Below are 25,246 nucleotides of genomic sequence, written 5' to 3' on the forward strand. Positions count from 1 at the left end.
ATTCAATATATATTTGATAATATATTATAAATCATAAAATTAAATTATTTGAATATAAAATCTTATTAATCAATAGGTTAAATATGAGGTGAATATATATTTTTTAAATTGATTAAAAAACCTTAATAAATATTTTTTAAAAATAAATAATGCACATTTTTTTAGATTAAAAAAAAAGAATAATTAGGTGCATGCATAAAAACCAAATATCAATAATGTTTTAACATTTTTTGCTGATGCAATGTATTCTCATCCATCAACAATTTATGGTTATAACTGACTAATGATTGGATCATAGGTTAATAATACATTTAAATCAAACTATATATTATATTCTTTAACATTATATTAAATGTGTTAATATAAATAAGCATAATGTTTATAAGGTAACGTTGTCACTTAGCTATTTGACATGAGTTAGGTATGGCTGCCGTTAAAAGATGTTCCAATAATTTGACAATTTGAAAGATTCAACCAAACTCAATTTAATATTTTGGTTTAAATAAGTCATGGAATGTGAGCGTTTAAAATCTTGGACTGATATCGAAACTTGAAATAGTGTGACGGTGACCTAAAACGTGTGGTGATCCAAATTTTTTTGTTGTAAGTCATTGGTACGGTGAGATTTCACATTGGTTGAAGAGGGAAATGAATTCTTATAAGAGTGTTGAAACTTCTCCCTAGTTGACGCGTTTTAAAACCATGAGCATGACAGCGATACGTAACGGGCCAAAATGGACTATATCTGCTAGTGGTGGGCTTGTGCTGTTACAAATGGTATCAAAGCCCAATACCAGACGTTGTGCCACGAGGATGCTGAGCCCCCAAAGGGGGTGGATGGTGAGATCCCTCTCCTTAGTGGACGCGTTTTAAACTATGAGCATGATTACGGTACGTAACAGGCCAAAATGGACAATATCTGCCAGCGGTGAGCTTGTGCTGTTACAAATGGTATCAAAGCCCAATACCAGACGTTGTGCCATAAGGACGCTGAGCCCCCAAAGGGGGTGGATGGTGAGATCCCACATCGGGGTGGAGAGGGAAACGAAGCATTCCTTGTTAGGGTGTGGAAACTTCTCCCTAGTAGATGCGTTTCAAAACTGTGAGACTGACAGCGATACGTAACGGGCTAAAGTGGACAATATCTACTTGTGGTGAGCTTGAATAGTTACAACTACATTTTACACTCTTTGAATTACATAAACTGTCGAGTTTTCTAACGAACACACGAGACCGAACTAATCAAGTTTGGATGATACCATCATCATCATAATGAATATTGACACACATACAAAACAAACAAGAATCCCTCTTACTTTCAGTTTCTCCCTACTATTGTTCCCATGTTCCAACCCCTCTCCTTTTCCCTCTTACTTTGAGTGTCATTAGCTGCTCTCCTACCATTGCCTAGCAGCACTCTGTGTGCGTGTGCTGCCGCCATCCTTCCTCGGCTTCCAATGGACACCCTCACCTTCTCCATCCCCACATTGATACCCCCTCGTTTCATTTGCATCTTCTTCTTCTGAACGCTTCCTCCTCTCACACACTTTATCTCTTTAGGACCCTCGCAGTTGCTCTCATCTTCCTCTATCAACATTGCTGATGGGAGATGAGCTGAGCTTGGCATGCTTGGTAGAGGCATTAGGGAGTTTCTCCTCGGTTCGAGCACCACCGGTACACGTCGACCCATCGTGCAAATCGAGGCTCTTCCTGTCCTCTTCATTGGCACAAAAGATAGTTCAGCCATCCCTGGATTGTTCTCCTTCTCTGTTCCATCACTCATGCCACCCGGAAAAGGGTAGAATGATGGTTTGAAGCCATTGTTCTCAGTCAGTGGGCGAGTAACCTTTATATGCTGCTGCTGCTGCTGCTGTAGCTTCCTTTCAACAAGAAGCTGGGCTTCAAGTTCTTTCACCTTGTCTTGTAGATTCTTGTTTTTCTGCTCTTTTTCCTTCATTTTCAACTCAAACCCATGAATTGTTTCTTCCATTTTCCTCATTTGTAGTTCTTTACTCTTCATATCCTGCTTTGAAGCTTGTGCCATTTGCTTGCATTTAAGGAACTCAGACATATCAAGCTGTCTCTTTGCAGGACCCAGCTCAATTCCCTTAACTCTGCTTGCGAAGTTCAATGAACAAAGAGTTTCATTCAAGTCATTTTCGTTTGGACTGATCTGTACGAACATTAGTGTCTTTGAATCTCCCCCTAACCACATGAATTCCTCCATCTATCAGTAAAGAAACACATAAACATTGCATATGTAATCTAGAAAAGAAGGTATACTACTACCTAGTGAATCTTGAAGCAAGTGAGTGAGCTTAGAGTTCCTGCCAACAATCAAGAACAAAGGAAGTCACGAGACAAAACATGTGAGATCCCACATTGGTTGGGGAGAGAACGAAACATTTTTTATAAGGGTATGGAAACTTCTCTCTAGCAAACACGTTCTAAAAATCGAGAAATTCGAAAGGGAAAGCTTAAAGAGACAATATCTACTGACGGTGGGCTTGGGTTGTTACCTGAAAGGAACGTGTGGACTTTTTGTCCCAAGAGCAGCTATGACATCCCCAAGCGCAGAAAGTGATCTGTTAATGTTTTGTGTTTCCTTGAGACGTTCTCCCTGTACTTCTACTTTAGCTATCCGCTCGCTCCCTGCCAAGTCCACCAACCAGAGTTTGCTGCTGGTGCACTCCCCACTCAGCAAATTCTCCCCTTTCACCATTACACAATGTATGCTGTATGTTAAGAAACAACCAAAATCAACTCTTAATTGTTAGGATCGGAAACAACGCACACACTCGATCTAGTTGAATATAAAGAACCGAAGAGAGACAATGCAATAAGGAATATTGACTAAGGGTTTATATCGATCACTTCAGGTATTCCAACATTAATATCGAGCATGATCACATCCTTTTCCTAAGTAAACCAAACGTAAAAGAAATATAGACAGACCAGTGAGATCGGCTGCTGTGCTCATTACAATCGGTTGAACCAACAGCTCTTGCATTACTGCCAGTTTGTAGAACTTCCCAAACTTCACTCATGTTGTCAACAGGGGCCTCCACCATGCCAGGAACATGATGTATTCCTTCACTGATTTGCCTTACTTTAAGCCTGAAATTCATTACAAAAGTGAGAACTTTCACTTATGGAACGAACTAACATCAAATTCTGCACACACTTACCGTTTTACACCATTCCCTGACTGAGATCCTGACACTAACAAGTCCCTTATTTGCTCATTATACACTTCCAAGACACTAACAGATACTTTATATCGATTGAGCTTCTGCCGCTCCTTCGTTAAACGAAACAACTCCTCAAGAATCCTATAATTGACTCCACGAGCTCCTTCAGTACCCTCCATTGTAAAGGTTTTTCCAGTCCCCGTTTGGCCATATGCAAATATGCAAACGTTGTAGCCATCTAGAACTGAAGCAGCAAATGGGGCAGTGTCTTCAAAGACATCTCCTACAAATGCAGGCACACGAATGATCAATATGATATCATACATCACATCTAATACACTGCTAAACGTTTCCAAATTACCTTGATTTGCTTGAGGACCAAATACAGCATCAAATTTGAAGACCCTTTTGGGAGCTCCATTTGACTTAACAATCAGCTCACCATCTTTAGCTGACTCAAAATCAACAACCATAGGAGCTCCAGAGGCAATCTCTTCTGTATTTAAGGGCCTACACCGACAGAAGACCCTAATGTTTCCTGCAATGAAGAGTATAACATCACTAAGTGGATCATGTCGTTTGAAACAAGAACACTGCAGTAAAGCTAGCTGACCTTTCAACTCCAACATCTTATTGTAGAGTTCTTTCCGTTCCTTAGCTCCTTCAACAAATTTGGTCTTCAGATTTTCTTGAAAATCTAATTGCTGCTTAACTATCAAAGATTCAAAGGCAGAGGAGAAACCCAGTAAACCCAGTAGACTCAGATAGCTAATTAGCAATGTGTTCCTAGAATTAACGTTAAGGCATGCTAGCTTACATGCTGTCTGAATTTGGGATGTCATCATTTCGTTCATATCCACAAAGCAGCTCTTGAATGCAAGCGCCTCCTCCGACAATTTGATGTTTTCCATTTTCATAATCTGACAGATGAAACTCTTAATGACTCATTCTTTCTAACCGCCTAAACCCATTGCTAGTAGATATTGTCCACTTTGGCCCGTCACGTATCGTCATCAGCCTCACGGTTTTAAAACGTATCTACTAGGGAGAGGTTTCCACACTCTTATCAGGAATGTTTCGTTCTCCTCTCCAACCGATGTGAGATCTCACAAATCCACCTCCTTAGGGGTCCAGCGTCCTCGCTAGCACACCACTAGCAGATATTGTTTACTTTGGCCTGTAACATATCACCGGGAGTCTCATGGTTTTAAAACATGTATACTAGGGAGAGATTTTCACACCCTTATGAAAAATGTTTCGTTCTCCTCTCTAACCGATGTGGGATCTCACATTCTTAATTTTCACGTCGATATACTCTACTGCATACCTTTACTTTTCTGGTAAGATCCCACAATGAGGAAAACCATTTGCTCTTTTCTTTCACCTGTCCCTCAACGGCAAAGGCTGCAAAGAAATCAAGGGAAAAAAGACATCAAAAGGTCAGCTAACAAATAGTAAAGTAGCTAGAAGCTACAAAAGACAGTGTCTATTACCAAGAGATCCAACATGCATTGACTTGCGCATGAGCTCATTTTGTAGCTCATTTAGAGACTTCCAAGCTTCTTCACATTCCTTACTCTTCTGATTGTTTTCCTTTTTAAGTTCCTCCATTTGTTTCCTTGCTGCTGCTAGCTCATTCTTCATCAGCTCATTCTCTTTTACTATCAACTCACTACTATCCTACAGTACATCACAATGCAATAGTCTTATAGAATGCCCACAACAAGTTTATAAGAACACAATCAAGTTTATAAGAATGTTCACTTTGGAAATCTCTGAGTGTTCTAATCGAGAGGATCCCACATCTTCGAGCAGCTCAACTTCTTTAACAACTGACATGAAAATTGTCCATTATCATAAAATTTGAACAAATGAACCAACTGAAGTAAAATGCTTAGTTAACTCACTTGAAGGAAGATCTTTCCTCACAGAGATACCACAAACAATTGGCCTGCCCATCAATCCTTCAAATCTAATGGTTAAATCTTTTACATCTACAGAAGTTCTGAGGTCAGATACAATGAGAGGCTTATTCCCACCAACACGAGCGTATATGTCCAAGCCAGAAACGACCTACAAACCAAACCAACACATATCTATCGAAATTTCTTAAGATTAGGAACATAAAATTAATGTGATATCATTTAGGTGATTGGGAAAAGGCTCTTACCTTCTGATCTTGCAAATAAACATCAAACATCCTCATACCAGGAGGGCCATTGGTAAACACAATTTCAGCAAAATGAAGATCAACAACATAATCCCCAGGTTCCAATAACGAGAAGCTGTAAAAAAAGTTCCCAAAACGAGCCGTTTGATATAAAGGATGTTCAATTTCATCAGATCTAATGGTATCACCACCCTTGAACCAATTGTCTTCCACATAGTTTATCCCATCCAAACTCACAGCATCATTAGAGGAACCTGCATTGACACTTACAGCTTGAAGAAGCTCTTCAGATTGTGTAGAACTGGTAGCTGGAGGAGTAGCCAACTCAAAGGAAGATTCTGGAGACAGTTCTGGATCATAGGTTTCACACAACTGGGAAAATCTAACAGATGGAGTCGTCTGTTTGTAATTAACCTCAATTCCAGAAAAGCTATTTTCAAAGGAAAGCTCCATAGACTTAGAACACTTGATATCAAAGAGTTCTGGCGAATCACAGTAGTTATCCATTGCAATATCAGGAGAAATCAAGGTAAATTCCGGAATGAATTGCGCTGTAAATTCAGAAGAACACAACACAACACAACACAACACAATGAAATTAGGGTTCTTAATCATCACTTCAACCGTAATCCACCATAAATTTTCAATCAATTACACTATTCCAAACTCAAAAGCATCGCACACAAAAGCATCGAACAGAGTTTACCTTCACCGGGGCTAGAACAGCAATCTTGATCTTGCATCGTAGCCGAACTGTTCTGGAGACAAGAACAGGGCAACAAGGAATCGATAACCAGAAATGGCAATGTAATTAATGGATCAGAAGAAGTAAATAATGAGAGTATAAAGAGAACGAAAAAGAAGTTGCAGAGAAACAGAGAGCGATGATGATTCTGGTTAAGTAAAAGAGATCCAAAATTCTGCGTTACTCGATGTCTTGTCGACCGTTAGGGTTTTCTTTTTAAAATTTTGAAATTTGTACCTCCTCAACGCAATTTGAAATTTGTCAAGGCGGGCACGGGCACGTGCAAGGGCAAGGGCAAGGGGTGGGCCCACCGGCTAATAGATATTATTGGTCTAGTCCTACTCCAACCAGTGTCTCGTACCATTTGATGATTGGCTCTGATACTATTAGTAATAGCTCAAGCCCACCCTTAGATATTGTTCTCCTTCACAGTTTTAAAACGCGTCGGTTCGAGAAAAGGTTTTCATATATTTCTAAAATGGGCCTTGAAAAATAAATGGGCTTCAAAAAAATATTTATATTGCCAATGACATAAACACCCCAAATAGAAATTTACTAATGAAAATGTTTGTATTTAATGAATAAGGGCATAACAGTCATTTCACTCTTAAATTTATCCAGGCTTACATCACAATCATCAGGTGTCAAAGAAAAGGCATGTGTTTGAAAATTTTCCAAAAAGTGAAAAACATTTTGACTCATTTTTGTCCGTTACCAAATTTATTTTAACAATTTCAAATTATAAATTTTGAATTTTCTTAAGATGCACGTGACAAGAAAAAACATGCTGGAACAACTTATAACCATCCCGACACATAAGTTCTGAATTTAACAAAAAAAATAAAAAAAATTTATATCACTCCCATTTTTCGAAATTTGCAAATTTATCATATTCTCATTTATTCAACATATATTTCACGATTCATTAAAGTTATAGATTTTTTTTTTTTCTGAAATCCAGCCTATTTATTGAGACACTTCATATTGGTTGGAGAGTAGAACGAAACATTGGTTGAAAATAAGAGTTCAAAAAAGACAGTATCTGTTAGTGGGAGACTTGGATGGTTACTGATATGAACCAAAAGACATCAATCATACAATATACTTCAATGAATATGTGAAGAAAAAGTTGTCAAAATTATCTTCAATTCATGCCACATTGAAGAAGAACGAAGTTTGGTTGTTATAAATTTTGGGTGGGGTACAATTTAGAGTAATTTAGAGTCGTTGTATTTAAAGATATTTTATTTACATTTACATGGCTAATTATAGTCATAAAAGTATGAATGTTACAACTCTTGGAATGTCTTTAATAGTTTCATTGTTGAGGCTATATAAAACTATTTATGTTGTATTTGTAAGCCGACTTAGAAAATATATATAAAAGGAGCATTTGTGCTTTTCTTTAGCCAATGGTTAAGTTTATTTGCAATTCTATGTAGTTTAGGTTGCATGTAGAATCGTTCAAGCTCGACATGATCGATCTTACTTGTGGAGTGATTCGAATCTCAAACAATGTTCTTGCCTTGAGATATTCGATCAACAAGGTAATCCAAATCTTAGTCTAGTGATTCCTTATCTTATCGGTTACATTTATTTATATTTTTATAATATTATTTTAAAAAGAGGATAATTAAAGTAATTAGGGTTTGAAAATTGGTTGGGAATAAGAGGGGTAGAAAGGGAAAAGGGGGAAGGGATCACGTGATAAAACATGGAAGGCTGGGGAAAACCCCCAGCCAAACACGCCCCTTCATTCTCTCTCCTCATTTTTCTCTCTTTCTCTCTCTTAAATAAATAAAATAATAATAAAAAATGGGATCAAATCAATCCCTGTCAATCTGAGTTGGGGGTTAGTGGAGCCCACTCCCAAACACTGCCCTTATTGCCCATTCGTTAAATATGGTCAAACCTAACTCTTCGCAGCTTTTTCTCTCTTTGTTTTTCCCACTCCACAGGATCATCACCAACCATATCCCATTCCCTCTTTTAAAAATCTCTCCTCCATTCGATAAAGAAACGAGTGCTACCGAGAACTTAAGCCTCCAAGAGAGTGGATTGTAAGTGTAACGGCCTAGATCCACCGCTAGTAGATATTGTCCTAAAAGGGAGTGGATTGTAAGTGTAACGGCCCAGATCCACCGCTAGCAGATATTGTCCTCAAAGGGAGTGGATTGTAAGTGTAACGACCCAGATCCACTGCTAGCAGATATTGTCCTCAAAGGAAGTGGATTGTAAGTATAACGACCCAGATCCACCGCTAGCAGATATTGTCCTCAAAGGGAGTGGATTGTAAGTATAACGACCCAGATCCACCGCTAGCAGATATTGTCCTCAAAGGGAGTGGATTGTAAGTATAACGGCCCAGATCCACCGCTAGCAGATATTGGCCTCTTTGAGCTTTTCCTTTCGGGCAAACCCTCAAGGGTTTAAAACGCGTCTGCTAAGGGAAGGTTTCCACACCCTTCTTATAAATGGTGGTTTGTTCTCCCTCTTAACCAATGTGGACATCACAATGAGATTCTATATTGGTTGAACGATACGAAAACCTCTCCCTAACAGACACAGTTCTTTAAAGGGGAGTCCAAAAATGACAATATTATCTTAAATATCTACCATATGACTCGACGTGATGAGAACGTTCGATGAACTTCGACATCACAAACTCCTAAGGGATGCAATTGGGAAACACGCCTCTTCACAAATTCTGCATAATTTTTTTGTCGGTCATGCTATCTTTCAAACTACGCAACTTTTTTCTTTACATTGCTGAAATAACGTTATAAGGAACATGCGTTTAAAATTTTTAGGGTTTAGGGTTTAGAATATTTCTCGACACAAAAAATGAGGCATTATTAAAAACTGTCCAACCAAAATACAATAATTGAAAGGATACGAAATGAGTTTGAATAAGAAAATGGCACCAAATTTGACCAAATAATTACGAAGAATCTAAGCCATTCATTTATATATATAATATATACCAACCGAACATAACTCTTTCAGAAACTGATATCTGTTCTACAGCTCGACCTTGTCTCTACGTCAAGATCCTTCAAATCCACTGTTATATATCTTCTTTTTTACTTTGATTCTCAAGTCTCAGAATGTCATCGATCTTCAGTGCTAGTTCGAACACGGTTATTGAAAATCGACCCATGAGTCAACTATATAATAGGGACATCCCGAACATCAATCCCGTGTCCATATATAAGTTCGATAAAAATCCAAGTGAATGGCTATGAATATTAAAATCCAAAAGGACAAAGGCATGTTCAAATATTCCATCAACAAACAACACAATAATATCCCTTTGCTTTTAACTTAAGACATATCAACCAAACTCACTACACCAACAACACTTTTCTTATGACATACCCAACATTTCCACATTCTTGCCCCCTTTCGAGAGCGATAGAACAATGCGTAAACAATAATCAAACCTCCCCGTTCAATAATACGAGTGACTTAATCATAATAATTCTCTATCGAGTAACCTCCCGACAAAATTTCTATGAAACATGTGAGTGAGGATAAAACATACTAAAAATATCCGTGTTCGTTTATGTAGAGATAGTTAGTCATGTCATAAGGGAATGTCGGGACATGCAAGTATCAAATTCATATTTCAAATCCTGATCTAAATCTTGAGTCGAGCGTTGAAAAACACGACGGATATTATGTTTGGTGAGATGTTAACCTCAAAATTGGATGGAATATGAAGCGTTAGATAAAAGGCATTTATATAAAACAATTTAAAACCTACTCCTATTTATAGCCAAATAAAATAATTAAAATAATAATAATTCACTCCAGCCATTAAAATTATTTTTTTCTTTATTATTTTGGCAGATTGAAAATTACTTTTTAATTACAAAAAAATTCCATATCATGTCAATTATTGCCTCTTCTCTCGTAATCTTGGTTCGGGCGGTCTTACTACATCATTGGTTATAATAGTGATGTCGCTATGTGTATAAATCGTCGTTGGTGTTCGGGATTCAGATTTAGTTCCTGATGGCTCCAACATTTCGTGCACCATGATCATGTTGCTTCTTGCTTTTAAGAACGAAAACTATGTTCACAGACTGATGTGGGTCTTTTCAGTGTGTTATGTCTTAGTACTCAGATTCGGTTTCTGGTGGTTTAGTTGGTGACGTTAGATGAAAACTATGTTCACAGACCAACACGAGTGTTTCCAACGTGTAATTTTCTCTCTCTAGTGTGTACTTGTCTCTCTACCCTACACTTTCTGAGGGGAAATAAATAAATAAATAAATAAATAAATAAATAAAGGAGAATATCATCAGACGCCCTTTCCCTTTGGACTGTCCTTAACCACGTTCTCTTTTTTTATTATTATTTTTTATTTTTTGAAAAATTCTCCTTTTATTTATTTAATAATTAATAAATAAAAATTAAACTAAAACATATTAGCAAAATTTGAAGTGCAAATAACGGGGGTAAAAGGGTAATTTGGAATTTGGAATTTGGAATAAGTTATTTAACTAACCCCAAAAGTTTTGAAAAGGAAAATAAAAAGGTGAAAAGACAAAATGACCCTCGAGAGGAAAAAGGGTGTTTAGGTCAACCAGCCTCATCATTTCATTTCTCAACTTCAGAGAATATTTTCTTATTTTTTAAATAAAATAAAATACCAAATTTTATTTTTTAAAAATAAATAATAAAAAAAAGACAGAAAAAGACATGTCTGATCTAACGTCCTATTTTGTGTACAGTTTAGATCACTTCTACATTTAAAAAACGTAATGATAAAAGTTAGAAATTAATTGCAAAAAATTCTGTTTTTTTGCCAAAGGGGCAGAAAAGGAATAGAAAGTCGACTGCGCCTATGGACAAAATAGTGCACATATTATGTCGTGTAATGTCTTTATGTCTCGACATTATTTACAACAAGATTACGTTACTTGTTTAGGAAGAATTTCGAATCGAGTAAACCGGGTTTAAATTTAGAGTTCTTATTATTAAGTTATTAAAGAAAAATGTGTACTCGTAAGAAAATAACTTTTTTATTAAAAAAAAAAAATGAAAGAGTATGAATTGACGAGACCTAAAAAGAAAACCTAATTGTAAAGTACATTAGGATCAACTTCCCTATGCTTTCTCCCCCACATTTTTTTTATTTATCCTAAGTTATGTCTTTCATGCACAAAATAATAATAAAAAAAAAAACAAAAAAAACAATGAATTTGAGTAAAATGATTCACAATAATATTTCTTTTTTAAAAAACTCATAATCATAATCATAATCATCAGTCCAACAAGCTTTTGTTTCAGCAATAACCTTGAATCGAACCACCTCATTATATAAAATTTGGATCAACTAAGAGATAAGGTTACATTAGATTACTATTAGATTGAAGATCTATGAGCAAGATTTGGAACCTGGTTCTAAATTAACTCACTCCATAATCTAATTTGATCCCGCCTATTGATTGAATGACTTGAGTGCAATTCTACTGCTAAAAACTTAGAAATGGGAAATATGATGATTGTATTTGTAAGGGAAACGTCTCATTTTGAGATCTGAATTTTACATAACATATTGTGGGTATTGATAGTCTATTTACAAAAAAAAAATGTCAAATTGACTATTTGACTTATACATAATTTATGAAATTAAAATTAATTTTTTCTAACAAATGTTGATGTGATTGAGTGACTGATGCGATAGGTTCGAAATCAATTAACCTCTCTTGTGTTAGGTTCGATTTCTATTGTTGATATGTTTTTTGAATCTTATTGTCAGTAAGTTCATTTGGAACACCATGATTCGAATCCTGTGACATATTTCATATTTTTTGAATATTCTTGGCAATAGGTCCATTTGTAACACCGTGATTCTTATAAAAAAAAAAAACTATATTATAAATTCCATTAACTTATCCGTATTAAAATAATTTATATTATATAGAGAGAGATAAGTTATAAGATTTATTTTAATATTGGATACTAAAGAAAGAATTTAATGTTAAGACAAAATAAAAATAAAATATTAATATATTTAAGCGTAGATAAAAAAAAGTATTAAAGAAAAGGGAATAAATTTTATATAATTTGCATTTGGATCCAAAAAGCATTAGGCAAAGGAGCTTTTGGAAACATCAAAGATCAACAAACCAGATTTTTATTATTTATTTAATTAATTAACTTTGTAATTTACCAAAAAACCACATCTGCTCCAATATTGGCATCTTTTCCTATACACCGCAAAAGACAACACATTCACGGAGGACACCCTTTTTTTATTATTTAATTAAAATACACATAAAATTATATGTATTCAATTAATAAAATTGTTGAACATTATATAATTTTATATATATGTATAAAGTGTAGATCCTTGAAAGCGACAGGGTTTAGATAACAAGTATGTCGCACATCATTACGAGAAAAGCTTCAACGAAAACGCAAGAGAGTTCTGTACCCACACGCTCCCTTGGCGCGTGTGATTCAAACGCTCCTTTTGGATGGAACAGCGAAAAACGACTTGGAAATTGGGACGCCATTTTCATGATCTTTTTAAACAGAGGATGGATGGATTCAAAATGGTGAAAAATAATTAGAACTGGAATGAAAACAAAACGAACAAAATCCCTCCGCCTTATTTACATGATGATTTTGAACCTTCTTTTTTGTGTTAGAATTAGCAAATTCGATCCAAATCCGTCTCTTATCACGAAGGGGGGAAAAAATTACAGAAATGGAAAACGGGGTTTGTTAGTGTTATTACCCAATATCTAAATCCCTGTTCTTCTTCTAATCTCATCAATGGAGTTTCCCTCCGCCGTCGGTTTCGTTGATACGCCTTGTTGTCGTCCGGTTAGTACTACTACTGCTGCTACTATTCTGGTGACTTCTTCCGCCGGTGCCGGTGAATAATGGTCCGAATCCGAAGACAGATGCGGATTTTGAGGATCCTCTCAGGGAAGAACAAACTGGAACGTTTAGGACTGGAGTTACTCTCACGTTCGCCGAGTATGAACGTTCCATTCCTCTGTTTTTGAATTTTGGTCCGCCATTGAAAGTGCTCGGACTGCTTGAGCTTCTCTCCAAGTTGTGGAACACGATTTTTCCTGACGAGTTCATTCGTGGACTATCTACGGATACTCCTCGGATCCCTCCTAATCGACTGGATGATGATTCTCCAGGCGTGCGCCGCATCGGGCTTCTCCCTACTCTCGTCGCTGTTGGATGATGATCCACTGTTGAAGTTGATCTCGGATTGGTCTCTGATTTAGGCCTCGGTTTCACCAGTCTCATCCGCGGGGGATTGTTGTGGTTAGGGTTCCGATGGAGAGAGATCGGATTCTTGTTTGGCTTATTTTCGCAATCGAGCGAGAGTCTGTGAAGATCTTCGTGTTCGTGACCTGAGGAAGAAGAGGAAAGAGATACACGGGAAGAAGATAGCGAAACAGACTCACTATCGGAATCCTTCAGCAATGGAAGGCTAAGCGACGAATCGAACGAAGACGCCAACGACGATTTCGAATTCCGGTGGAGAAAATACTTCAGCGCCTTCGAATTCGCTTCCGAGAAGTAAGACGACGATGACGTCGTCGTTGTTTTGTGGTTTTCGTTTTTGGCTCCGCCATTGCTATTGTTATTACCATTGCTGCTGCTCTGGTACAGCTTCTTGAGCCCTAAAAGCTCTCTCCATCGACTGGAACACCTCGGCGCCTTGGGAGAAAACAGATACGGATCCGTATTGCATTCGTCCTCAACTCTCCGGCGGGCTTGAACCACAGTCTCCGGCGACGAAACGCACCTCGTCGACTTCAAACCATTGACTGAGGGTTTAACAGACGAAACCTGAAGCGGCACGAGTTTCCCATCCAAAAACAGCTCATCCGCAGGAAGCATCAAGGCAACAGGATCTTTAAGGCAGAACTCGAACTCGCTCACCGGCACCAGTTCAGGATCCGGATCTCGAATCTCAGACTTCCCGGCCGGGTCAGCGCCAGGCTTCGGCTTAGATATAGGTCTGGCGAGGTTGGAAGAAGGCGAGGAATCGTCGGAGAAGTCGCGACTAAAGGAAACGCGAGGGCTGAGCCAGCCATAGGAATGGCAAGGAGCAGAAGAACAGTCGAGGAAATTCTCCGGCGACATTCCGACGCTGTTAACGCATGCGGAAGCCATGTATGACGGCAGCGATCATGCGAAGGTGAAATGGAAGTCCGGTGATGAAGGAAATGGAGAACAAGGTGACGCCGGGGAAGGTCAACGTCTTCGGCGCAAATCACATCGGCGGAATATCCGGCGAGATCTGGAGGAGAGAGAAAGAGAGAGAGAGAGAGCTAGGGTTTAGAGAGATGATGAGTTGGCCTTTCAGAAAGAGGTCCGTGGTGCCACCGTACAGGAAACCCACTATTTATATCTGAAAATAAAACGGATTTTTTTTTTTTTACTTTTTATTTTTTTTTGCAAATGCAGCCAAAAAATGCCAATGGCGCTATTTCCATTTTCTTTTTAATTTCTTAAAAAATTACATGTAGTCCATTTACACTCTTACCCCTCCAATTTTGTTCTATTTATTCTCTAAATTTAAAAATATCTTATAATAATAAATAAAACCAAATTTTTTATTTAAAAATTGAATTACAAATATAGATATTTTTATATTAAAAAAATTAATAATAATTTAAATGTCACAAATCAAAATTTTGAATTTAATATATATATATATATATATAATATTTAATAAAAATAATTTATGAAACTTAAATTCAAATCTTATCATAATTTTATGTTAGAAAATCAACTAATTATTAAATTAAATTAAATGAAAGTGTAATTGTAAACAATTTTGTCAAAGCCTACACAAAATTATTGTTATTCTACTAACCCTAAAATAATTATTGAATAGGTTTTAGATTCTCGAGGGTGTTTTTCGAAAGTCTAATCCTATTAGTTTTAATAATTCGATCTCAGCTTAGCTGGTTACGTTTATACTCTTGATTAAGAGGACAACTGTTTGGATATTTCTACCCGAACATTATTGAACTAAAACGACCTTAAACGTCTAAAATCAAACCTGTAACAGTCCAAGCATACCGTTGGCCGATATTGTTCTCTTTGTGGTTTACCTTTCAGGGTTTCCCTCAAAGTTTTTAAAACGCGTCTATTAGGGAGAGGTTTCTATACCCTTATAAGGAATGTTTCGTTTCTCCCTCTAATCGGGGTGGGATCTCACAACCCACTTTCTTAGAAGCTAGAGTTGTCTCTGGACACGGCCCGGTNGATTTTTTTTTTTTTACTTTTTATTTTTTTTTGCAAATGCAGCCAAAAAATGCCAATGGCGCTATTTCCATTTTCTTTTTAATTTCTTAAAAAATTACATGTAGTCCATTTACACTCTTACCCCTCCAATTTTGTTCTATTTATTCTCTAAATTTAAAAATATCTTATAATAATAAATAAAACCAAATTTTTTATTTAAAAATTGAATTACAAATATAGATATTTTTATATTAAAAAAATTAATAATAATTTAAATGTCACAAATCAAAATTTTGAATTTAATATATATATATATATATATAATATTTAATAAAAATAATTTATGAAACTTAAATTCAAATCTTATCATAATTTTATGTTAGAAAATCAACTAATTATTAAATTAAATTAAATGAAAGTGTAATTGTAAACAATTTTGTCAAAGCCTACACAAAATTATTGTTATTCTACTAACCCTAAAATAATTATTGAATAGGTTTTAGATTCTCGAGGGTGTTTTTCGAAAGTCTAATCCTATTAGTTTTAATAATTCGATCTCAACTTATCTGGTTACGTTTATACTCTTGATTAAGAGGACAACTGTTCGGATATTTCTACCCCGAACATTATTGAACTAAAACGATCTTAAACGTCTAAAATCAAACCTGTAACAGCCCAAGCATACCGTTGGCCGATATTGTTCTCTTTGTGCTTTACCTTTCAAGGTTTCTCTCAAAGTTTTTAAAATGCGTCTATTAGGGAGAGGTTTCTACACCCTTGTAAGGAATGTTTCGTTTCTCTCTCTAATCAGGGTGGGATCTCACAACCCACTTTCTTAGAGGCTAGAGTTGTCGCTGACACACGGGCCTGGTGATGACGATGACGGGGTTTGATACTTAACATTCAAAAGAGAGAGAAAGAGGGGGGAGGGTGAGTTGTTGGGGGACAAGAGAAAGTTAGGGATAGGGCTCTTATAACACAACCATCTGCCAAGTGATTCTGTCTTCAACCTCAAGCAGTCAGAAGTTGGAACTCCCAACTCAACCAGCTGCTTCCCTGCAACATTTCACATGCTACCTGTTCTTATGAGACCACACAACAAACACAACCAACCATTTTTTTCAGCTGCTCCGCCGGTTTTCACTTCAAATCGGTTGTCGGTTTTCGACCGGTAGCTCCACGGGAGCTGCATTGCTAGACAATTCTTGAAGCCATCCGCTCTGTAGTAAATGATGAACTTGACAGGCCGAGTATCACATTTAGACTCAATCTGATATATCTTTAAAGATTCCTTGCTATGAACATCGACCACAACAAAGCTTATTCAATCTGTCAGAGCCTATGTCCACCGCTTTAGTTTGATACGTATCGTCATCGGCTTTATAGTTTTGACATGCGTTTAGTAGGGAGATAGTAGGGAGGTTTCCACACCATTATAAGTAATGTTTCATTTGCCACTCCAACCAACGTGGGATCCCACAATCCACTCTCCATTGGAGGTTCAACGTCCTCAAATATTATCCAAGCTTTCCTTCAAAGGCTTCTCATAAAGATTTTAAAACACGTCTGCAGTGGACAGAGAGGTTTCCAACCCTTATAATCCACTCTTTGGGAACCCAACATCATCGCTAGTACACCGCCCAGAAATGGCAACCCATTCTAGCATGAACACTAAAAATTGTCTTGTGGGTCTTTCGGGAACTCTGTAATAATCGTAACCCAGTTGCCGGAGCTCACCGCCAAACAAGGTTCCACCGTCGGCGCCATTAAAAGCCACTATAAGGCCATGCTTGAAAGGAAAAATGGCACGAGGGAAGATATCTTTAAACGACGAAGCAACATCCTTTTGCTAAATCTCATTGTTGCATTTTCATCACTTCACTAGTTAACCACCTCGATTTGGAGTGTGTCATTCCATGCAATGAAGATATCGTCCACGAGGCTATAAAAAGAGAGAAAGGGCGGCTATCTAGTGGGAATCGTTTCGATTGTCTACCACGAGGTCCCATTAGACAAGANAAAGAGAGAAAGGGCGGCTATCTAGTGGGAATCGTTTCGATTGCCTACCACGAGGTCCCATTAGACAAGGGGACAGCCTTCTACCATCTATCCCATGACATTCCATCGTCTCGTATTGTTGTACTAAGCCATATCCGGATACATATTATTAAATCACTAATTTCGATTTCGACTCAGTTAAAGCACATATTATTAAACTAAAAAACAAAAACAAAAACAAAATCAAATATCATAGCATATAAGAAAGAAAGAAAGAGATATGTACATGGGAATAGATGGTGTACAGATTAAATCTTCAAGAACAGGGGAGGGCAGCAGCAACAGAGGCTATTATGCCTAAGCTTTGGATCCTATATTACGTCTTACTCGTGTTTTCGATGAGTTTACGCATTCGTCCTATTGGTCGAGTAATCCGTTTATCGTTCATACCTTTCTCCACGGGAATAAGAAGCTTGCAATGCTGCTGCCGAGGCTCAGTTTTGGCTGCTACTCTAGCACGATGTTCTTCGCCATTGTTTGCTGCTCCCTTTCTTCTGTCCCAATTTGAACGGGCTCCAGCTCTTCCTCCGTTTCGAGGTTTCGCAGAAGAGACCAGAGGCTAAAGCCTCCTGAAGCCAAAGCTCGAATTCTTCCTCGTCCTCGTCCATCATTTCAGCATCCAATTCCCAAGGAAATCTACTCGACTTGGATCGTTGTGTGGTTTTTCCTAAACCGACCATGTTTACGTGAAAGCTTGGGCGATGAGTGTTCGGTCTGCAAGCCATTCCCTGCTCCAAAGTCAAATCTTTCAAGATCGGAGCATGAACCCAAAAGCTATATAACTGTGGACTATCAACCACTTACTTGACAAATCGCCCATTCGGACACATCGAAGATTTTGCTCTCAGCACAAACGAAAGCTCGAGGTATATCCATCTACAAGAAAATAGTAACGTTGGATCCGAACAGTCAAATATGCATGTCAAACACAACATTCAATAAGACAACAACAAGATCCGAACGGATAACATAGTCGAATCCCATGTTGTCTACTAGAGCTAACGTTCGATCCGTTAAGTCTTCCCCTTGAGCTTGAGCATGAAAAAGAACTTACTTTCTGAGGTTTATCGAAGATTAGAGACCCTTTATATTCGACCCATCCGTCTCCGTCCTTAGCTTGATGATATTGACAACAATCCTGACATCAAAGTACGTACGAACACTAACTTTATTCTCGAAAGTAAAATTTAAACAAGATTCGAAAAGAAAGAACAGATGGTGCTTGGGGAAGAACCTGGCACCATCTTGCCTTCGTCTTGTTCCTATTCGTGCAGACCCATATATGCGAATGCCCACATTTACTGCACTGTATACGTCTCGACTCCTCGGAGCAATAATCAGAATTCATCTGCTTATAAAGTAGATTGAAAGTTACTAATTTCAACTCAACTACACACTAGCAACTAGAGAAATGCTCGGACAAGAACCAACGAGCTTCAGAAGCCACACAATACCGTGACTCGATAAAAATGGAGGGAACGAAAATAATTCTCAAGAAGATACCAAAATCTTGATGTAACAGCCCAAGTCCACCGGCAGTAGATATTGTCCTCTTTGGGCTTTCCCTCGAGAGGTTTCCACACCTTTATAAAGAATGTTTCGTTCCCCTTTCCAACCGATATGGGATCTCACAATCCACCTCCCTTTAGGACCCAGCGTCCTCGCTGGCACTCGTTCTCCATTCCTCGATATGGGATCTCACAATCCACCCCCCTTCGGGACTCAATGTCCTCGCTGGCACACTACCCGGTGTCTGTCTCAGATACCATTTGTAACAACCCAAGCCCACCACTAGTAGATATTGTCCTCTTTGAGCTTTCTCTTTCGAGATTCCCTCGAGCTTTTTAAAATGCATCGGCCAGGTAGAGGTTTCCACACCCTTATAAAAAATATTTTGTTCACCTTTCCAACCAATGTGAGATGTCACACTCGATGAATGAACACAAAGCCATCTAGAAGATACTTTACTCTCTTTCTCTCCCTCATATAGAGTCTAGCAGAAAGAGTTTGGCATCTTTATTAGTATTATTACTTCCGTTCTAATTACCGTACATCTCACGAGTTCGAAACAAAAGACGTTTATCATGAACGAGCGCACATACATAAATGAAACTATAAAATGTCGGTATCAATCATATAAAGATTATGCAGAACCTGTTGTGAAGTCCCATAGGACTGGGACCTTTGGCAGACACTTTTGGTCTTCAATTCCTCCTTTCTCAATTGCTCATCGTAGTCTCGTTTCTTCACCGAGTCGGAAAGAACCTAATTTTCCATGTAAACATGAGTACGAGATGATAATGACCAGAGAATTGGAAGTCACTCGACTATCGAGGCAGATACGATTGAAGAAACAGAAAGCTAAGATTTCTCACTTTCGGGCTATAATGTAGGCTCTCTTTCTGGGGGAACTTAGTATCCATTCCATAATAAGAAAATTACCTCATATGCACATTGAAGCTTTTTAAATGCGTCGCTAGCCAACGGGCTTCCCATATTCTTATCGGGATGCACAAGCACAGCCTAAGAGAAGAAGAAAACATTTAGTACATTGTTTCCTCGAGAAAAACAGCCCAAATCCACCGCTAGCAGATATTGTTCGCTTTGGCCCGTTACATATCGCAGTCAGCCTCACGGTTTTAAAACGTGTCTGCTAGGGAGAGGTTTCCACACCCTTATAAGCAATGCTTCGTTCCCCTCTCCAACTGATGTGGGATCTCACAATCCACCCCCTTGGGGGGCCAGCATCCTCGCTAGCACACCGCCCGGTGTCTGGCTCTAATACCATTTGTAATAGTCAAAGCCCACTGCTAACAGATATTGTCCGCTTTGGCCTATTACATATCGTTGTCAGCCTCACGGTTTTAAAACACGTTTATTAGGCAGAGGTTTCCACACCCTTATAAGCAATGCTTCATTTCCCTCTCCAACCGACGTGGGATCTCACAATCCACCCCCTTTGGGGGAGCAGCATCCCCACTGGCACGTCGCCCGGTGTTTGGCTCTGATACCATTTGTAACAGCCCAAGCCCACCGCTAGCAGATATTGTCCGCTTTGGCCCGTTACGTATCGTCATCAGCCTCACAGTTTTAAAACGCATCTGCTAGGGAGAGGTTTCCACACCCTTATAAGTAATGCTTCGTTCCCCTCTCCAACCGATGTGAGATCTCACAGTAACCATATAACTAAATTTCATAATTACACCCCGACTATCTTTCACATGTAAAAAAGGAAATCGTGTCTTAAAAAAGTGGGAACGAGTATGATATCACCTTTTTTCGGTATTCCTTTTTCAAAACTATTACATCGATCTTCTTGTGACGCGGGAATCCCAGTGCTTCGTAATGGTCCCCACTATTTAGTATTCTTTTCATCTCGTCGACTGAATCGGTCTGCTCTTTGGTCACCTTGCTACAAGAAGCCTCTTTCTGGTTATCAACAACAGATGTCACAACAGTTGGGGTCGATGATTTACACGCATGCACCTTCTCGGACTCACCGGTAGGAATAGAGTATTCACACTCTCCTGAGAATTCATCTTCCGATACTGTTTCGGATTGTTTCGGCTCCTCCAAATGTGAACTCTCACTTGCCTTATCACACCATTGGAGCATATAATTTAATGCATCGTTTGACAAAAATGCAAGATTTATCGAGAGAAAGACGCCCGGCCATCCAACACGAACTTTAACACAATATATAGCATATACAGTTGCCATTAACACCACCAACCGTGCATGATTAAGGGAGAACAAATAACCTACATATTAGCAAACGATAAACAAAAACGCGAATCAACTGACAGAAGTTCAAGATTCATAGAGCAATTGATTGAACTCGAGTACAAGTTCATCAAGAAAAGATGCATCTTAAGGGACAACGAGCCCAAATTACGGTCGCACATAAAAATTCGATTCTCACATGGAAAGAAGTTCGTACCTCCAACTATAAACAACGTCCCTGTAATCCAAAAGTTAGCGTACATCCACAATACCAGAATAGCGAAGAGTCCGACGATAAATATTCCAGGAGTGTAACCCAAGTATTGAACAGCAACTCCTGCAGCTCCCTGAAACAGTGGACTAAGCTATAAATACAATGAAATGAAACTTCATTTTATTAACGTGACACGATTGAACTAAAATAGAAGGGGTCGGGCCTTGTAAAGCATCTTCACGAATTATCTTGTCAAGTATCTGAGAAGATAAACTGATTATTGCACACTTCCATTACGTTATAAGTCGACTAGGATGGCTACCAATACCAAAGAGTTTCAGCTATTAAAAGTAACGGCCCAGGCCCACCGCTAGTAGATATTGTCCTCTTTGGGCTTTCCCTTCGGGCTTCCCCTCAAGGTCTTAAAATGCATTTGCTAGGGAGAGGTTTCTACACCCGTGTTTCGTTTTCCTCCCCAACCAAAGTGGGATCTCACAATCCACCCCCCTTCAGGGCCCAGCGTCCTCGTTGGCACTCATTCCTTTCTCCAATCGATGTGGAACCCCCACCAAATCTACCCCCTTCAGGGCCCAGCGTCCTTACTGGCACACCGCCTCGTGTCTACCCTCCTTCAGGGAACAGCCTCCTCATNCCAGCGTCCTTACTGGCACACCGCCTCGTGTCTACCTCCCTTCAGGGAACNCACATCACCCGATGTCTGGCTCTGATACCATTTGTAACGGCCCAAGCCCACCGCTAGCAGATATTTTCCTCTTTGAGTTTTCCCTTTCGGGCTTCCGCTCAAGGNTGATACCATTTGTAACGGCCCAAGCCCACCGCTAACAGATATTTTCCTCTTTGAGTTTTCCCTTTCGGGCTTCCGCTCAAGGTTTAAAATGTGTCTGCTAGGGAGAGGTTTCCACACCCTTATAAAGGGTGTTTCGTCCTCCTCCCCAACCGATGTGGGATCTCACATTAACAGAACAATATACCTCAAAACAACTCTAACAATGATCTCTACAACAAACTTACCTCATCTGGTCAATAAAATGTAAACAACTCAATGTAATCCTAACCACAAGTAGCAGAACGACGGATCCACCAAGGACAATATAGAAAAGTAAGGTGGTCGATATTCGTATGAACCATCATAGATGGAATCGTAGTACAAAGTTTAACTCTTTCGAAGCCTAGACTGGTAGACCTAGAGCATTCTAAACATCTCTAGCTTCTCAAGTTACAAATATTAAACAATGAAGATCCTATGCAAAGTTTTAGTAGCTCTCATTTGATCGAACCATTTAGAACTCAACTTCTCGACTTCGCTATCATTTCAAGCAAGTTTATCGATCCTAGTTCATGAAAAACCCGAAATAACAGAAAGGAACATACCATACTGAGAAGAACATAAGCCAGGCAGGACATGGATGTTAAACTAAGAAAGCAACTCCACATTATAAGGAGCAATGCAGCAGAGCCTAATCCGACAAGCGACCGAAAGCCTTTTATAATGCAATCCCACCACTGAAGCACAGCTAACCACAGTAAACTCCCAATCCAGGCACAGCCACGGCACACCATTGGCCAATGTCTCTCAATAAACATCCCAACTTTGTCTCTGAATCTAAAAAACACAGTTCGAGCTCGCGAGTAAGTGTGTTTCTGCGACTGAAACCATTTCCATCCTTGCTTGAAAAGTCCTATATCCTCCATGGCAGCTAAGAACCAAAGCCAAACCCAAACCCCTCACAGAGATACCCTTTTGGAGAAGCCGCCGCTATTGTTATAGATAACCATCAATGCCACCAAATCTAAAATGCACCCCATGGGAATTGAATCTAAGCCCTTAGAGTACCACAAAAAAGAAGCCCATGAACCAATTCTTCACGGGTTTTCAGCTGCAAGAAGATCCGGACACTTCTTTATGCACAACAACACATTAAAGTAAGCAGGAACCTCTGTAAACTCGATCACAGATTAGGGGTACTCAGTTCATTCAACGCAAATTGCTTCACATGTAAGTTTCCACGAAGAAAAGAAGACACAAAAAAGAGCAACCAACAGAAACACTTTTCTGAGAAAAAGAGGACAATCAAAAGATCCCATATCCTACCATCCTTGAAAATCAACAGAAACCCAAGAAGGGTACACAAGAATCAAACCCATTAAGGAGAAGAAAACAAAAATCGAAAAATGGGGCAAACGAACAGCGACAATAACAACGCATTGGGAATCATGAGAAATGGAAGAATCCAACACAAGAACAGAGTGAATGGAGCACCGACTTGAATCAAAGCATTAAATGGAGGAATCAAAGTGAAAATAATCTGGGTATTGGATGAACAGATTGGGGAAATGAAATGAAACCCTAACTTTTTTTTTTTTTTTTTGTTCTCGCTGTTTTTATCCTTCGAAGCATCACATAACTCGTGAAAAGAGAAAGTGGGTTATTGAAAAGTTTGATAAAGTAGAGAGGTTGGAGCAGAGTTTTGGTGTTAAATGGATGAGAGAGAAAATCGAGATGGGCGGAGCAGAGGCGGCCGGCAACGGAAGAGGGCGGAGAGATTGCTTTACAGTAATGTTTATTATGTGGGATCCACTTCAGTTTTGTTGCTCAAGTTTTCGCCCAAAAATTAATTTTAATTAGTTGGTTTTTAATTTCTATTAACATTAAATATGGTGTTTAAGGTAATATATTGATATATCATAAGCTATAACACAAATCTTTGAATCCAACGGCTCAATTTCTCCATCGTCCTATAGATCCGGAACTATCCTTAATTTTCACTAAAGACAACTGGAATCCAACCCACGTTGAAGCAAAATAACATGATATATATATATATAATTGTTCTTCACATGCTCAAACATCAAAACCTTGTTACAAAGTTTGGATCTTATCTATTGGACTTCATGTCATGTTTTATTAAATGATGATGATGTTACACATGTGTAGTGCGTCTACTATGGTAGTATAGAAAAACTTCTAATTCTTCGATGTCGGAGAATGAGATCAATTTTTTTAATGTATTACACCAAATATCTCATCTGCTAAGTTACGCTCGAATTGATTTTTTTATATAAATATTTTAGTTACGTATGAATTGGGAAATTAATGAACTTGTTTTACAACGTTAAGGGGTAAGAATGGGATATATCATCGCCCTAATATAAAAGTGAAAGAATGAATATAACAGTCCGAGCCCACCGCTAGCCAATATGGTTTGTTTTGTCCCATTACNTGATTTTTTTATATAAATATTTTAGTTACGTATGAATTGGGAAGTTAATGAACTTGTTTTACAACGTTAAGGGGTAAGAATGGGATATATCATCGCCCTAATATAAAAGTGAAAGAATAAATATAACAGTCCGAGCCCACCGCTAGCCAATATGGTTTGTTTTGTCCCATTACGTATCATCATACCGGTATTGTTTGTTTTGTCCCATTATNGCTAGCCAATATGGTTTGTTTTGTCCCATTACGTGTCACCATACCAATATTGTTTGTTTTGTCCTACCAATATTGTTTGTTTTGTCCCATTAGGTGTGTTTGTTTTGTCCTATTAAGTGTCACTATAAGACTCACAATTTTAAAACGTGTCTACTGATAGATTTTCACACTCTTATCAGGAATGTTTAAGGAATGTTTTGTTCCCCTTTCCAAGGGATATAACATTTTGTTTCCCTCNTTTGTCCCATTACGTGTCACCATACCAATATTGTTTGTTTTGTCCTACCAATATTGTTTGTTTTGTCCCATTAGGTGTGTTTGTTTTGTCCTATTAAGTGTCACTATAAGACTCACAATTTTAAAACGTGTCTACTGATAGATTTTCACACTCTTATAAGGAATGTTTAAGGAATGTTTTGTTCCCCTGGGAGCCTTCTCGCTGGCACACCGC

The 25,246-nt window shown here is 38.4% G+C and overlaps 3 protein-coding genes across 4 annotated transcripts; all 3 read right to left on the reverse strand.

The window, feature by feature from the left end:
- Nucleotides 1-1,135: 1,135 nt before the first annotated feature.
- Nucleotides 1,136-6,293, reverse strand: LOC111809787 (kinesin-like protein KIN-14Q). 2 transcript variants are annotated; one of them, XM_023696215.1, is made up of 14 exons: nt 6,068-6,293; nt 5,362-5,912; nt 5,099-5,264; nt 4,956-5,014; nt 4,685-4,871; nt 4,519-4,595; nt 4,009-4,111; nt 3,805-3,903; nt 3,553-3,729; nt 3,189-3,474; nt 2,956-3,117; nt 2,520-2,735; nt 2,290-2,327; nt 1,136-2,205 (listed from the first exon to the last, which is right to left on the reverse strand). In XM_023696215.1, the coding sequence occupies exons 1-14, from the start codon at nt 6,102-6,104 to the stop codon at nt 1,319-1,321; spliced, it is 3,045 nt and encodes a 1,014-aa protein (XP_023551983.1). In that variant the 5' UTR covers nt 6,105-6,293; the 3' UTR covers nt 1,136-1,318. The 2 variants fall into 2 exon arrangements, with proteins under 2 accessions (XP_023551983.1, XP_023551982.1); XM_023696214.1 differs by having other exon boundaries at nt 4,956-5,023.
- A 6,335-nt stretch (nt 6,294-12,628) lies between these two features.
- LOC111809733 lies at nt 12,629-14,514 on the reverse strand. The gene has a single exon (XM_023696133.1). The coding sequence runs from the start codon at nt 14,264-14,266 to the stop codon at nt 12,896-12,898; it is 1,371 nt and encodes a 456-aa protein (XP_023551901.1). The 5' UTR covers nt 14,267-14,514; the 3' UTR covers nt 12,629-12,895.
- A 3,064-nt stretch (nt 14,515-17,578) lies between these two features.
- Nucleotides 17,579-23,917, reverse strand: LOC111810285. The gene is made up of 9 exons (XM_023696970.1): nt 22,734-23,917; nt 21,345-21,474; nt 20,678-21,165; nt 19,847-19,927; nt 19,559-19,669; nt 18,639-18,752; nt 18,459-18,542; nt 18,209-18,280; nt 17,579-18,132 (listed from the first exon to the last, which is right to left on the reverse strand). The coding sequence occupies exons 1-9, from the start codon at nt 23,052-23,054 to the stop codon at nt 17,857-17,859; spliced, it is 1,677 nt and encodes a 558-aa protein (XP_023552738.1). The 5' UTR covers nt 23,055-23,917; the 3' UTR covers nt 17,579-17,856.
- Between the last annotated feature and the right edge of the window lie 1,329 nt (nt 23,918-25,246).

Source organism: Cucurbita pepo, chromosome LG14 (assembly GCF_002806865.2).
Source record: "Cucurbita pepo subsp. pepo cultivar mu-cu-16 chromosome LG14, ASM280686v2, whole genome shotgun sequence".
NCBI lineage: Eukaryota > Viridiplantae > Streptophyta > Magnoliopsida > Cucurbitales > Cucurbitaceae > Cucurbita > Cucurbita pepo.